Source organism: Staurois parvus, unplaced genomic scaffold (genome assembly GCF_062004578.1).
Source record: "Staurois parvus isolate SC_StPar_1 unplaced genomic scaffold, SC_StPar_1.0 ptg000244l, whole genome shotgun sequence".
Classification (NCBI taxonomy): Eukaryota; Metazoa; Chordata; class Amphibia; order Anura; family Ranidae; genus Staurois; species Staurois parvus.
This window is the reverse complement of record NW_028318040.1, coordinates 10,569,771-10,586,208: the sequence shown is the minus strand read 5'-3', so window position 1 is coordinate 10,586,208 and position 16,438 is coordinate 10,569,771. Positions and strand designations below refer to the sequence as shown.

The 16,438-nt window shown below is 39.2% G+C and overlaps 1 protein-coding gene across 1 annotated transcript in view; it reads left to right on the top strand.

Moving 5' to 3' along the window:
• Positions 1–16,119, top strand: part of LOC149459884 (complement C3-like) — a 230,222-nt gene extending 214,103 nt beyond the window's left edge. The window contains exons 40-41 of the mRNA XM_089680584.1: positions 9,531–9,666; positions 15,796–16,119. Of these exons, the coding sequence (XP_089536710.1) occupies positions 9,531–9,666; positions 15,796–15,904 (245 nt within the window). The 3' untranslated portion in view covers positions 15,905–16,119. The remainder of the gene's footprint in view (positions 1–9,530; positions 9,667–15,795) is intronic.
• Positions 16,120–16,438: the final 319 nt, after the last annotated feature.

Sequence of the window (16,438 nt, the reverse complement as noted above, 5' to 3'; positions counted from 1 at the left end):
CCACTTCTCCAAAAGAAAAGACCACCTTCAAACGTATCCATGGGGGGAATTGCCAAGCACTCGGGAGAAACAGAAAGACTTCATGGTGCAATATTATAAAAACCAATTCCTTTATTAGGTACTCATTGCACTTACTCAAGAGGTGTCCCAGCCGACACCAGCATCAACAGCATAACAGCAATCACATAAAAGAGCCTGGCTACTCAGCACATGCGCAGTAGCTGGCAGCCAAAAACGTAATGACGTCACATCAATCAAGCCCCGCCCTACGCGTTTCGTCATCGACGTCCTCACGGAGCGGATGGATGTGAGACGTCTCAACCTCATTAAATATTCACTTCACAAGAAACGAACAGCTGACATCAATGGGGAATCACGCAAAGCAAGCCGCCCCATGGATGACAGGAGTCCACAGAGGGTATACAATGTACTAAATATATATTTGTCATCGCAAGCAAAAAACTTTACAGAAATAAAAAGGAGATTTAAGAGAAACAATAAAAATAAAAGAAATTAAATAAATAAATACATAAACGAACCAGTACCCTCTAAGACTGTCTCTCAGAAAGGGAACTTAAAGGGCCAGTATCACATTAAACACAAATAAAGGGGAACTCTAATAATAATACAAAAATAATACAGAAATTGTACAAAAACCATACAATCTCCCATATATCGTCTTTAAACAGTTGTCTAAGTAGAAAATATATTTGAAATAATTAAAAATTTAAAATTTGTGAGAAAACAATTCAAATCTATATCGACATTCAACCCAAATGGTTGCAACAAATTTAGTTCATAAATCCAAAACGTCTCTTTCTTGGAAATCTCATTAACCAGATCCGAGCCCCTCCAATGGGGTTTTACCATCTCAATCCCATAAAAGGTAAGTAAGCTCGGATCGCAATTATGTACCAATTTAAAATGTTTGGATACACTATGTTTATCAAATCCTTTTACTATGTTTCTTATATTCTCGCCTATTCTTGTTTTTAAACATCTCCCAGTTCTCCCAATATATCTCAAATGGCACGGGCATTCTAGAACATAAATCACATGTGTGGAATTGCATGTAATCAATGATTTAATATCATATTCTTTTTTGGAAGATAAGGAACAAAATGACTTTCTTTTTTTGTTATTCCCAACCTTTACAGTCCTACAAACTTTACACTTCCTGCAAGGAAAGAAACCATTTAAATTTGGAAACAGATCGAACTTTTTTGGGGGTTCGATGACGTTTCGGGCCAATCTCATCCTAAGAGACTTATTTTTCTTATAAATAAATTTAGGGGTTTTAGATAAGAATCTATTCAATATATCATCCTTTAACAAAATGGGCCAGTATTTTTTAAAAATTCGTTCAATATTTTTATATTGCATATTATAGTTGGTAATAAAGGGTACATTATTTACAAATCCCAAATGAGCCTTTCTATTTCCAAGAAACGTCTCCCTATCTTTAATACTAACCAAATTTCTTTCTTTAATCAAAAAGGTCTTATCATACCCTTTCTCTATAAATCTCTCAATTAGCACCTCAGATTGATCAAAAAAATCTTTATTAACACTACAATTTCTTTTTAATCTGGTAAACTGACTTTTTGGAGTACTATATAACCAATTTGGATGATGTCCACTAGATATAGGTATAAAGCTGTTTTTGTCCACTTCCTTGAAATAAGTTTTGGTACAAATTTGACCATTATCTTTATATAGGACCAGATCCAAAAAGTTAATTTGCTCAAAATCACTAATAACAGTGAATCTCAATCCATAACGATTCATATTAATATATTCCATAAAGGAATCAAGTTTTTCTCTGGATCCATCCCATACCATTATAATGTCATCAATATACCTCTTGTATAGCGCCATCTCTGGCCATTTATTGAAAATACTTTCTTCCTCCCATTTATCCATTACCAGATTTGCCACACTGGGAGCATACTTAGCTCCCATGGCAACACCCTTGCATTGCTGAAAAAAAGTGTTGTTGTACCAAAAGAAATTATTATTCATCGCAAATTCAAGTAATTCAACAACAAATTTCCTCTGAGATCTTTTAAGGAGTGATTTATGTTTAAGGGCCCATTTTACCGCATTAATTCCATCATTTTGATCGATGTTAGTATATAAAGATTCTACATCGATAGTAACCAACATACAATTATCAACATTATGTAATTCTTTAAGAATGTTGATAAGATGTCCACCATCTCTCAAAAAAGCCCTATTTGTCATAACAATATTTTTTAGGAAAGTATCAACATATTCACCAACTCTTGCAAATAAAGAATTTATCCCACTCACAATGGGTCTCCCCGGAGGGTTCTCTTTATTTTTACGTATTTTTGGTAAATAGTATATAGTAGGTATTTTAGGATGTTTAATCAGTAAATATTTTGCTTCTTTTTCAGTCAATACCCCCAAATCTTTTCCTTTGTTGATAATACATTTAAGTAAAGATTTAAGTTTCTTAGTGGGATTTTTTGGCAAGATTTTATATGTATCTTCAGATTGTAATAATCTCTTCATTTCTTTTTCATAGTCATTCTTATTTAAAACAACAATACTTCCCCCTTTATCAGCACTTCTGATTACTATATTCTTTCTCTTTTCAAGATCATTAATACCCAATTTTATATCTTGTGGAATACAATATGAATTTTTAATATCAATACTCTTAATATCATTTTCTACCATATTTTTAAATACCTCCAAAAAAGCATTTCCAGAAATCTTAGGGTTAAATGTAGAAGCATTTTTTAAACCACTATTTTGAAAACCATAAGTGGATGAGATAGGATTATTTCCTTGAAATTTATTTAATTCAAAAAAAATTTTTATATTAAGTTTTCTCACAAATTTTTGCAGATCAATAAAAACATCGAATTTATTTAAATTCATCCTAGGTATATATTTCAAACCAAGGTCCAAAACTTTAATTTCTCTTTCAGAAAAAGTAACATCACTTAAGTTATAAATTCCTGCCCCTACTGTTCTCTTTTTCTCTTTTTGTCTCCTTCCTCCTCTTTTGCCTCTATATTTCTTATTCCCTCTTCTCTGCCATAATTCCCTTGTTCTCTCCAATCTTTCTCCTGTGGTCTGTAACCCCTTGGTGCCATATTCCACCCCCGATGATGGTATGGAAAACCCCCCCTCGGTGGAAAAATTTTTTGATAACCTCCTCTCCTATATCCATTACCCCTATATCCACCTTGACCTCTATAATTGGAAAAACCTCTTGAAGGTCTACCACTATATTCATATTGATAAGGTGATTTATCATGAACATTTTCAGGTGTTCTATTACCAGAATTCTGAAATGTCACTTTTTGTTTAGGAGAAGGTATAGTGGTTTGATTAACCATTGGGGATGGTACTGGCCCATTTTGTTAAAGGATGATATATTGAATAGATTCTTATCTAAAACCCCTAAATTTATTTATAAGAAAAATAAGTCTCTTAGGATGAGATTGGCCCGAAACGTCATCGAACCCCCAAAAAAGTTCGATCTGTTTCCAAATTTAAATGGTTTTTTTCCTTGCAGGAAGTGTAAAGTTTGTAGGACTGTAAAGGTTGGGAATAACAAAAAAAGAAAGTCATTTTGTTCCTTATCTTCCAAAAAAGAATATGATATTAAATCATTGATTACATGCAATTCCACACATGTGATTTATGTTCTAGAATGCCCGTGCCATTTGAGATATATTGGGAGAACTGGGAGATGTTTAAAAACAAGAATAGGCGAGCATAAGAAACATAGTAAAAGGATTTGATAAACATAGTGTATCCAAACATTTTAAATTGGTACATAATTGCGATCCGAGCTTACTTACCTTTTATGGGATTGAGATGGTAAAACCCCATTGGAGGGGCTCGGATCTGGTTAATGAGATTTCCAAGAAAGAGACGTTTTGGATTTATGAACTAAATTTGTTGCAACCATTTGGGTTGAATGTCGATATAGATTTGAATTGTTTTCTCACAAATTTTAAATTTTTAATTATTTCAAATATATTTTCTACTTAGACAACTGTTTAAAGACGATATATGGGAGATTGTATGGTTTTTGTACAATTTCTGTATTATTTTTGTATTATTATTAGAGTTCCCCTTTATTTGTGTTTAATGTGATACTGGCCCTTTAAGTTCCCTTTCTGAGAGACAGTCTTAGAGGGTACTGGTTCGTTTATGTATTTATTTATTTAATTTCTTTTATTTTTATTGTTTCTCTTAAATCTCCTTTTTATTTCTGTAAAGTTTTTTGCTTGCGATGACAAATATATATTTAGTACATTGTATACCCTCTGTGGACTCCTGTCATCCATGGGGCGGCTTGCTTTGCGTGATTCCCCATTGATGTCAGCTGTTCGTTTCTTGTGAAGTGAATATTTAATGAGGTTGAGACATCTCACATCCATCCGCTCCGTGAGGACGTCGATGACGAAACGCGTAGGGCGGAGCTTGATTGATGTGACGTCATTACGTTTTTGGCTGCCAGCTACTGCGCATGTGCTGAGTAGCCAGGCTCTTTTATGTGATTGCTGTTATGCTGTTGATGCTGGTGTCGGCTGGGACACCTCTTGAGTAAGTGCAATGAGTACCTAATAAAGGAATTGGTTTTTATAATATTGCACCATGAAGTCTTTCTGTTTCTCCCGAGTGCTTGGCAATTCCCCCCATGGATACGTTTGAAGGTGGTCTTTTCTTTTGGAGAAGTGGATTTCCGATTAAATTACAAAGTTTCTGATCCTGTTATTTGATCGATGAGGATCGGTGTGTTGCTCAGTTTTCGCTTCCGAAAATATATTTATGGATGATCTGCCATCACATTATCAAGGTTTTTGGTGAAATTCTTCAAGTTTAGACACTTTTTTTGCACGAAAAGTTTTTTTGCACTTTAAAGTTTGTTTGCACTTTTTTGTGGTATTGGCATATATATTTTTCTGGACTTATGCTTTGATGATTTTTTATATATATATATATATTTTTTAATATATTTATATACATTTACTAGCGCAAATTATTTATTAATTGGTACACTTTATATATGGTGGTTTTTTGCAGCTGGTACATTATTAGTAAGTTATATAATTTTGACCATAGGCGCTATTATTTATTTTTCTTATTAATGGCTGTGTGTTGAGTTATTTTGAGGGGACAGCAAATTTACCCTGTTATACAAGCTGTACACTCACTACTTTACATTGTCGCAAAGTGTAATTTCTTCAGTGTGGTCACATGAAAAGATATAATAAAATATTTACAAAAATGTGAGGGGTGTACTCACTTCTGGGAGATACTGTATATATATATATACAGTTGCAAGAAAAAGTATGTGAACCCCTTGGGATTACGTGGAGTTTTGCATGAATTGGGCATAAAATGTGCTCTGAACATCATCTAAGTCACAACAATAGAAGAACACAGTCTGCTGAACATAATTCTACACAAACATTAGATGCTGCCATGGTTTAATTGCACATAACATGTAAACATTCACAATGCAGGGAGGAAAAAGTATGTGAAGCCCTAGCTTAATTACTTCTCCCAGAGCTAATTGGAGCCAGGAGTGAGCCAACCTTGACTCCAATCAGTGTGATGATATTGGATGTGTTGCTGACAGCTGTCCTGCCCTTAAAAAACACACACCTGTTTTGGGTTTACTGGTTTCAAGAAGCACTGTCTGATGTGAACCATTCCTCACAGAAAAGAGCTCTCAGAAGACCTACGATCAAGAATTGTTGACTTGCATGAAGCTGGAAAGGGTTACAAAAGTATCTCCAAAAGCCTTGAGGTTCATGTGTCCACAGTAAGACAGACTGTCTACAAATGGAGAAAGTTTAGCACTGTTGCTACTCTCCCTAGGCGTGGTCGTCCTGTAAAAGTGACTGCAAGAGCACAGCGCAGAATGCTGCATGATGTAAAGAAGAATCCCAGAGTGTCAGCTAAAGACCTACAGAAATCTCTGGCACATGCTAACATTTTTGTTGACACATCTACAATAAGGAAAACATGAAACAAGAATGGAGTACATGGGAGGACACCACGGAGGAAGCCATTGCTGACCAAAAAGAAGATTGCAGCACATTTGAAATTTGCAAAAGAGCACCTGGATGTTCCACAGCACTACTGGCAAAATATACCGTGGACAGATGAAACCAAGATTGAGTTGTTTGGGAAGAACACACAACACTATGTGTGGAGAAAAAAAGGCACAGCACACCAACATCAAAACCTCATCCCCACTGTGAAACATGGCGGAGGGAGCATCATGGTTTGGGGCTGCTTTGCTGCCTCAGGGCCTGGACGGATTGTTGTCATTGATGGAAAAATTAATTACAGAGTTTATAAAGACATTTTGCAGGAAAACGTACGACCATCTGTCCGCCAACTGAAGCTCTGCAGAGGATGGGTGATGCAACAGGACAATGACCCAAAGCATACAAGTAATTCAACAAAACAATGGCTGCAACAGCACAGAATACACCTTCTGGAGTGGCCAAGTCAGAGTCCTGACCTCAACCCCATTGAAATGCTGTGGCATGACCTTAAGAGAGTGATTCACACCAGACATCCCAAGAATATTGCTACACTGAAACAGTTTTGTGAAGAGGAGTGGTCCAAAATGACTCCAGATCGTTGTGCAGGTCTGATCTGCAACTACAGGAAACGTTTGGTTGAGGTTATTGCTGCCAAAGGAGGGTCAACCAGTTATTAAGTCCAAAGGTTCACATACTTTTTCCTCCCTGCACTGTGAATGTTTACATGTTATGTGCAATTAAACCATGGCAACATCTAATGTTTGTGTAGTATTATGTTCAGCAGACTGTGTTCTTCTATTGGTGTGACTTTGATGACGTTCAGAGCACATTTTATGCCCAATTCATGCAAAACTCCACGTAATCCCAAGGGGTTCACATACTTTTTCTTGCAACTGTATATATACATACACACAGTGAAGGAAATAAGTATTTGATCCCCTGCTGATTTTGAATGTTTGCCCACTCACAAAGAAATGATCAGTTTAAAAATCAAATGGTAAGTGCATTGTAACACTGAGAGACAGAATAGCAACAAAACATTCAAAAGAAATGCATGTCTAACAAATTATGCACCGATTTGCATGTTCATGAGGGAAATAAGTATTTGATCCCCCTATCATTCAGCAGGATTTCTTGGTATCAGGTGTCTTTCATACAGGTAACAAGCTGATATTAGAAGCAGTCGCTTAAAGAGAGTGCTGCTAATCTCATTTTGTTACCTGTATAAAAGACACCTGTCCACAGGAGCAATCAATCAGATTCCAAACTCTCCACCATGGCAAAGACCAAAGAGCTGTCCAAGGATGTCAGGGACAAGATTGTAGACCTACACAAGGCTGGACTGGGCTACAAAACTATCTCCAAGCAGCTTGGTGAGAAGGTGACAACAGTTGGTGCAATCATTCGCAAATGGAAGAAACACAAAACAGCTGTCAGTCTCCCTAGGTCTGGTGCACTATGCAAGATCTCACCTCGTGGAGTGTCAATGATCATGAGAACAGTGAGGAATCATCTCAGGACTACATGTGAGGATCTTGTCAATGATCTCCAGGCAGCTGGGACCACAGTCACCAAGAAAACAATTGGTAACACACTATGCCAACAAGGATTGAAATCCTGCAGTGCCTGCAAGGTCCCTCTGCTCAAGAAAGCACATGTCCAGGCCCATCTGAAGTTTGCAACTGAACATCTGAATGATGCAGAGGAGGACTGGTTGTAAGTGTTGTGGTCAGATGAGACCAAAATCGAGCTCTTTGGCATCAACTCAACTCGCTGTGTTTGGAGGAGGAGGAATGCTGCCTATGACTCTAAGAACACCATCCCAACTGTCAAACATGGTGGTGGAAACATTCTGCTTTGGGGGTGTTTTTCTGAAAGGGGACAGGACATCTGCACCACATAAAAGGGACGATGGACGGGCAATGTACTGTCAAATCTTGAGTGAGAACCTTTCCTCAGGCAGGGCATTGAAAATGGTTCGTGGATGGGTGTTCCAGTATGACAATGACCCAAAACACACGGCCAAGGCAACAAAGGAGTGGCTCAAGAAGAAGCATATTAAGGTCCTGGAGTGGCCTAGCCAGTCTCCAAACCTTAATCCGATTGAAAATCTGTGGAGGGAGCTGAAAGTTCGAGTTGCCAAACATCAGCCACCAAACCTTAATGACTTGGAGAGGATCTGACAAGAGGAGTGGACCAAAATCCCTCCTGAGATGAGGCCAACTACAGGAAACGTCTGACCTCTGTGATTGCCAACAAGGGATTTGCCACCAAGTACTAAGTCATGTTTTGTGAAGGGGATCAAATACCTATTTCCCTCATGAACATGCAATTCAGTGCATAATTGGTTAAACATGCATTTATTTTGAATTTTTTGTTGCTATTCTGTCTCTCAGTGTTACAGTACACCTACCATTCAATTTTTAGACTGATAATTTCTTTGCGAGTGGGCAAACATCCAAAATCAGCAGGGGATCAAATACTTATTCCCTTCACTATATATATATATATATATATATATATATATATATATATATATATACACATATACACACACACACACACACACACACACACACAGGGCATTGCACGGGACCCAATTTGTTTGCAGTCTCATACAGTATATCTTATTTTTAGTTTAGGGTGACTGCTTTTCAGGTGGCAACCTCCATCTATTGAGGAGTGCTAGCCGGTTTAGGTGTCCGTTTAAGACACAGAGAATAGCTGTGATTCAGAGGATCGCAGCTATTCTCTGGTCATTCACAGTTTATAACACTCAGGAGAACATGTTCAGTGTTTCACTGGAGATCTGTGTTCTCCCTCCAGATTCTCCAGCCCAGAGCTGGAGAATCGGAGGGACCGCAAACTAAGCAGAGATAATTTACCTCTGCTTAGTAAACTGATCTTTTACTGTAATCTCACGAGATTATAGTAAAATGAGCCGTTTTCCAGCATTTGGAGACCATTCTCCAGCATTTGGAAACCCTTCTCCCTTCATTCGGAGAACTGCTTCATAAAAGGCATTCACAGAACTGTGTTCTCCGAGAATGCCGGAGAACTGAGCAGTGATCTATTACTGCTGGTTCATAAACGGACACCTTAGCTAGGAAGTCATGCTGTGTGGTCCTGAGAAGCTGAAACAATTTGGTCACTATTTTGAGTGTTTTTATTGAAAAGGCAGCTGCCCTCACATGTGAGTCTTCTCTAAAAACTTGAACAAACCATGTTAAAGCTAGTGCATGTTGCTCTGCTGAGTGGTGGCAGCTTTGCAAGTAAGGGCCTTTCTGTAGATGTGGACTGAAGGCACATTTCCCTATTAGAACCTAATTGTGATGTGTAGTTACAGCTGGATAAGCTAGGATGTATTTTATTTGTTATGTTTAGGCTGGAAATTAGTCTTTCATTATGCCCATCTCTAAAAAAAATGGACAGTTTTGGCTGAAATTGCACTTATTTTTTGTTTTCTTATTGCATAATCAGATGTCAAAACTAGAAGTGTGGATGATACAATGAAGATCATTAGTCATATGGCTTGCAGCCAATCCCTAAATCTCCAAACCAATTCAGAATATCTTCTAATGAATCACTATTCTGACCTTTGGGAAGTTTCACCATTGTGAGTATAAAATGTACTTTATGATTATCTCATATGCACACACTAAGGAACTTGTTTACAAAGATGTGAAATATTTTAAATTTTTTGTCCTTTTTTCTATTTCAATCATCTTTATTGTTTGTTTTTTTAAGAATTACAACAAAGTTGTTAACAGAGGGGCTAAATAATGTAAGTAATAGATGATAGAGATACAGAATCATGTTCATATAAAAATAGATTTATATGGCCCTAGCCTTGTCTCAGCTAGGGGCTATTCAGGGGCCAATAGTGTTAGGTAGGTGTAACAGAATCGGTACCCGACCGCACTTGGGTATATTCCGTGATCCCGCAGCTTCCCCTCTCCGAACACCATCCACGGACCACACCCTTGAAATCCCTCAGGAAATAGACAGCACCCAGCTCTTAAGACAGAAAGCCAACTCTTTATTTTAACACAAAACACAGAATATATACAGAGGGCGGGGAAACACAACCAGGAACAGGAAATACATCATCAGCCCGCCCTATCAGTGGGAAGGGCTACAGGGAACCACCCCAACCAACCCAAGACACAGAACAATGGGATGCAGCCATGCGGCAAAGGACATTGACCAACCCCTACACCAATACACAAACAGTACATCCCATAATAGTTGGCTGGACAGGAAGGCACAGCACCATGGGGGGAGCACATGGCAAACAAACAATGGACAGCCATGTTGCCTAGACAAAGGACAACAAACAAATGCACAATACTGGGACATTCACATGTACACCCTGTACCCTTAAACAGGCACAGGGTGGGTTAAACATAATGATTTGGGGAGATGATACAGGGGTCCCCCCACCCCCAAAAGTCGCTCCCGTCACAGTAGGAAGTTAGGCTAAAGTAGAGGCCCATGGATCCAATTAGAGTAGCAAAATGAGGAACTAGAGAGAAAAGACTCTATGGACTCTTAGGAGCCAAATGTCAAGTGAACTTCTAGGGGTAAAAAAGAAGTGGGGGTGGCATTTAGAGAGCCAGAGAGGAGAGTGAAGGTGGAATCAGTAATGGTGAGGAATCAGGGAAAGAGAGGTAGTGGGTTGTCCTTAAACCTGGGGCTAGACCTAGTATGTAGGCTACAAGTACTTCAGGCTAGATGGATTCAAGGCTGAGAAGGCATACGTAAGCCAGGGTTTCTCATTAACCAACAATTCAAATGAATACACTCTTAACCTCTTGGAAATGGACCATGGGCTTCCAAGCTTTAGCAATCACTTGAGTAGCAGCCAAAAATAAGTACATGGCCAGCTTCTGTTGGTGTAGGAAAAGGTCCAGGGCTGGATAATCCAGAAGGGCCATCTTTGTTTCCTTTGGGGCAACTAAAAGGAATAAGGTTTGGAGGAGGCCTAAAGTTCTAACCCAGAAAGGAGTCAACTGGATAGGACCAATAGACATGTAGTACATATCCCTGAAGCCCACAACCTCTGAATTGTCTATCATATGTTGGGATGGCATTAGCTAATTGTGCTGGCATCCAGTATTACAGAAAAAGGACTATATATGCTTCTTACAAGATAGAAGTATTAAAGGAAAATGTTGCTATTCAAACCAGGTTTTGTTCCAGTCTGCAATTTCCACAGGGTTGGCAAGGTCTCTCTCCAGATTCTGAGCAAATGAAATAGAGGACTTGGGGCCCTCCCTGGTAGTAGAGTACAGCAAAGTAGATTATAGTAGGGAATTAAGCCTTGGAGACCCCAGGGATCTCAGGCAAATGTGTTCAAAAACTGATTTTGTGTATGGGAACTCTGAATTTTTCCTAAGAGCTGAAATCCAGTGGCAGATTTGAAGATAATGAAAATGTTTTGTGCTAGTTACTTGGTTATGTTCTTGTGGAGCTGACCAAGATGGGAAGGAATGTGAGGTTAGGAAATGATGTGAATGAAGCCTTGAGTGGTCCACAGAAAAAACGCTTCTGGTTGGTCCATACCTGAAGGAACAGTGGGTTATTAAGAATTGGCAGTAAGGGGAGGAAGGGGGGCATTGATTTGACTTAATATTGAACCAAATGCCAGTTTGTTAAGCTATGTGATGTAAGAGGGCTTGGGAGATGGGTGAGCTTTGTGTGGGAGCCAGAGTAAGTAGAGATAGAAATGGTAATGCAGTAAGGTACCTCTAAAAGAACCCAACGGGCTACATTTAAGGTTTCAAGCAGTAATAAGAGTTGCAAGTTTTTGGCTGCTTTGTAGTATCTTTCTACATAGGGGAGTTCTAAGCCTCCCTGTACTCTATATACGAAAAAAGTGGAACGGGTGACTCTGGGTCATTCGCCCAAATGAAGCAGAGTATCCACTTTAGGAACTTTAGGGAGAACAGTAATTTTCACAGCATTGATGCAGCCTATCCAAGACAGCAGGGGGAATTTCCATGATTGTAAAAGCAAAGTTAGAGATCTCAGCAAAGGATAGTAATTGATAGAAAAAGGAAATTATAGTGAGGGGTCAGTTTAATGCCTAGGTATTCCAGGTAGACCAGAGGTAAAGGAAGCAAGGTTGGGTTTGGGAGACCATTTTGGAAAGCGGTGTGATGTTCAGGGCAGTAATTTTATTCTGGTTTACTGTAAGGCCTGAGATCTGAGCAAATTGGGTAAATATGCTATGAATAAATGGCAGGGTTGTGATAGGGTTAGTAAGAGTCAGTAGGGCATCATCAGCAAGGAGATTAATCTTGTAATGTAGTCCCACATAATAGATTTCAGCGACAAAGTGGGCAACATTGGTGAGTACCTCAGGGGATATTGAAACTGGGGACTCATAGTCTGCTTATATATCCGTGGCCAAGGAAGAGGAATATAGGATAGATATAGAGGAAAGCATGGAGCTCCCAGTTTTGCAAAACATAGCGCTGATAGTCCAAGGACAGGGAATCAAATTCCTTCTTTATATCAAGGAAAAGGAGAAAACCTGGTATTCTCTGGTGATGCTTGAGGTAAGCAGAGTGGATAACTATGTGCATAAGATCTCCAGCTTGCCAACCTGGGCAATCATTTCCTTTGAATTAGGAAGTTTAGATATTTATTGATACAGAGGCTAAGGACTTTGCCAAACAATGAATCAACATTCAGGAGGGAAATTGGTTGAAACTGTTGGGGATCTGAAGCCTTATCTGAACTCTTAGGGATCGTAGTTATGTGCACCTGGTAAGACATAGGTGAGAGGCAAGCTCCTGTTTTGAGAACACTGAACAGGAAAGTCAAGTGTGGGGCCATGAGTAAGGAATATTTATTGTAATAAAGGCTGGAGAAACTATTGGTTCCTGGGGTTTTGGGTGGTTTCAGAAATGTGGCAGCTGAGAGGACTTCAATATTTGAAAATTCCTTATTAAGGGTTCTACGGGCAGTCTCACTGAGGCATAGATAGGGAGGGAGGCATAGATGCTGAAAAAATTGGTCTGCTTTGTCATGTGCAAAAGAGTCTGGCTGGTTATGAAGGGCAGAGAGAAATTTTTAAAGGGTTAAAGGTAAGGTCACCTGATCTGTTTCACAATCATATAGGGTTAAAAGGTTTCCCTTCTGAATTAAGTTTTTTGGCTAACATAGGGCAGGTTTTTCTACAGGAGTAGAATTTGTGTTTGGATGAGAAAATAACCTTTTCTAGTTGCTCTGTAAGCAAGAGATTCAATTCTGTGATGTATGTATCACACATGTTCCTGGTCCCTGGAGTGGGTTGAGCTTTCCAAGCTTGGACTAATAGAAAGGAAAGTTTGCGGATTCACTGTTCATGTTTTGCCTTCCTACAAAAGACCATTTAAATCAGGTGCTCCTTGATGGTGACCTTCCAGAGGGTAACTGGGAAAGATACTGGTCCACAGTTCTGAATGCTAGTTTGAAGTTGGAGGAAAATTTCTTGAGTTGTGAGGAAAAATTTGTTCAATCTCTATCTAAAGATTGGCTGATTGGGTTGCAATAGCCTGAAGTGAATCAGGAAGGATAAGACTATGATCTGACCAGGGAGTAGTTTGAATGTCTATTTCAGTGGCTAGAGGTAATTGTTGTAATAGTATGAAGATGTGATCAATCTTCCAAACGCTCTAGTGAGGATTTGAATAGGAATTGAAGTCCTTAGTTTTAGAATGCATTTCTTTCCATACATCAACCATTGCCGAGGATTGCAAGGGTGTGCGCATATGGGATTCCTGGAAAAAGTCATATCCCTTGTAGAAATAGGTATCTCCTGGAGGGGGCCCAGTATCTCTAAGGAGCAGGTGAAGGAAAATTAGCTCTGAAGAACAATCAGGATCCCTCAAACTCTTTCCTGAGCTGAGGCTGTATAAAAAGAAGGGTAGTGTGAGCTAAGAAAGCATGGGGCAGATGGGGAGGAAAATCTGGTCTCCTGTAAGCAGACAATATCCCCTGGTCGTGATTTATGATAAAGGAAGACATTCGTTCTCTTTATGGAGGAGAAGAAGCTCTGGCTATTCTGTGAGTAGATCACCAGAGTTTGTGAGGTCATGGTACTGTGGTGAGGGATGGCTGAAAAAAGCCACCATGGGTGTTGCAAGGGGACCACATAAAGTAATATGTTTAAAGATTAACTATAGTATGAACATTAGTATAAATGAACAGGGTACAATCTCTGGGGTGGAGTTGTGTTGAATGTAGTCTGAAAGTGAGTCCCTGATAACTGAACAAAATGCTATTTCAGTTAGGAGGAAGTCATTCAATGTCCATGAAGTATTCATATTAAGGGTAAGAAGAGATGCCAATGTGGGAAGTTTGCCACTGTTGTCAGTCCATGTAATATGTCAGATTCACAATTTGATAATAAGGGAATATTGGTATGAGATAGCAAAATATTTTCAGTAGCATTTTGAGATGGGAATCAGCAATAGCACCCTACATACATAATTATCTCAGTACAGTTCAAAGGAAATACCAAACCCTATTATATAAGTCAGTCCTTATTATATTAACAAGAAGCTCTGGAGATGAAAAGGGTTGAGAGCCACCAGCCAAAAATAAATTGTATAACTGGTCATGTTAACAGGTGTATTCTTATTGGATAGATATTTACATGACCTTTTTCCACAACAGATATTGCATGAACACTCCTTTTCCATTTTTACAGCTCTCTAGTCCCCTGCATTTAAAAGTATACTGTATTTTTCGCCGTATAAGATGCACCTGACCATAAGACGCGCCTAGGTTTTAGAGGCAGAAAACAGGAAAAAAAAAAATTCTGAACTAATGGACTGCAGACACAGTACAGGAGATGACCAGAGACTGCGGACAGCACAGGGATGACCAGAGACTGCGGACAGCACAGGGATGACCAGAGACTGTGGACAGCACCGGGATGACCAGAGACTGCGGACAGTACAGATGACTGCTGACCTTTGGGGAGCGGGTACCTGAATTTGACAGGTACCCGCTCTTACTTCCGCAGAGTTTTTGTTTGATCTTACCTGTTCCTCGATCCAGCTGCGCGCTGTCTTCCCGGCTTCTGTAATGGTGCTCGGCATGACAGCCGGGTGCCCAGTGCGCATGAGCGAGAAGCACTTGCGCTTTGTTATTGGTCCGGCGGCTTCTGGGATCTGTCATGTGTCCCAGGTACCACCTTACCATTCACAAAAAGCACCGCTTCTTGCGCATGCGCACTTGGCACCCGGCTGTCATGCCCAGTGCCCACACTACAGAAGCCGGGAAGACAGCACGCCGCTGGGTAGAGGAACAGGTAAGGTCCCGCTGCAGAGCTGAGCGGCTGGCCCAGTATTCTGACACGGCCGCGGTGGAAATACCGGACCGGCCGCTCCATATTCGCTCCATAAGACGCACTGACATTTCCCCCCCAGTTTTGGGGAAGAAAAAGTGCGTCTTATACGGCGAAAAATACGGTAGCTAGTTCTTGAGTCATTCTTATATAAACATTAGGTTATTTTAAAAAATACCCTGTGTTGCTCTGGAACTGTACTACTAGTGATTTCATAAAGTGATAGGAAGAGCATGCCAATTCATAAAAAAGGGAAAAAGCTATATACTAGCCTTTATATCTGGATATGCCTTATTGCATTAGTACAATTGAATGCATTTAAATTTTTAATTTTAAATGTACCAAGGTATTCATTATCCCTTAAATGGTAACTAAAGCCAGACATATTTGTTTCACTTACAGGACAAGCTTTGTTGTTAGCAGTAAAACCTTCATCTTTGCTTGGTCAGAAGGTGATCAAACCTTGACAGAATTTGCAAGCAGTATGAAAGACCAAGGATGCAGTACTTAGAATCAAAATGTAAGCAGTGTTGCAGGGCAGATAACATATAATTATTATGAACCTGGTTACCCCTAGCATAAAATAATTGCTTGAAAACATGAAAAGCAGCCCAGTCAGTGAAATAATAACACAAAATAAATCTGCAAACAAAGGCAACCTGCAAAAAATGAGAGAGTACTTACCTTTTCTGTTGTTCATGCTGCCAGAAAGGTATTCACTATTTTTTTTTTGGCAGGTAGCATTGAATTTTGTATTTTTAATTTTTTTTTGCTGACAGGGTTACTCTAACATATACTTTCCTGTAATATCGGTCTGTCATCAAATACTCAGATATTTTAATGTGAATGTTTTTTATTTACAGCATTGCACGTTGCTTATTCCTTATTAGTACTTTTATTGCACTCACTTACTCTCAAATTACTAAACTTGTTGCCATTCTCTTATTTTTATCTGCATAATCAAAATTCAGAAACAGATCATGATTTGCAGCCATTTAAACAAACAATGCTAATACTGTATTATATAGCCAATAACAAAGTAGAA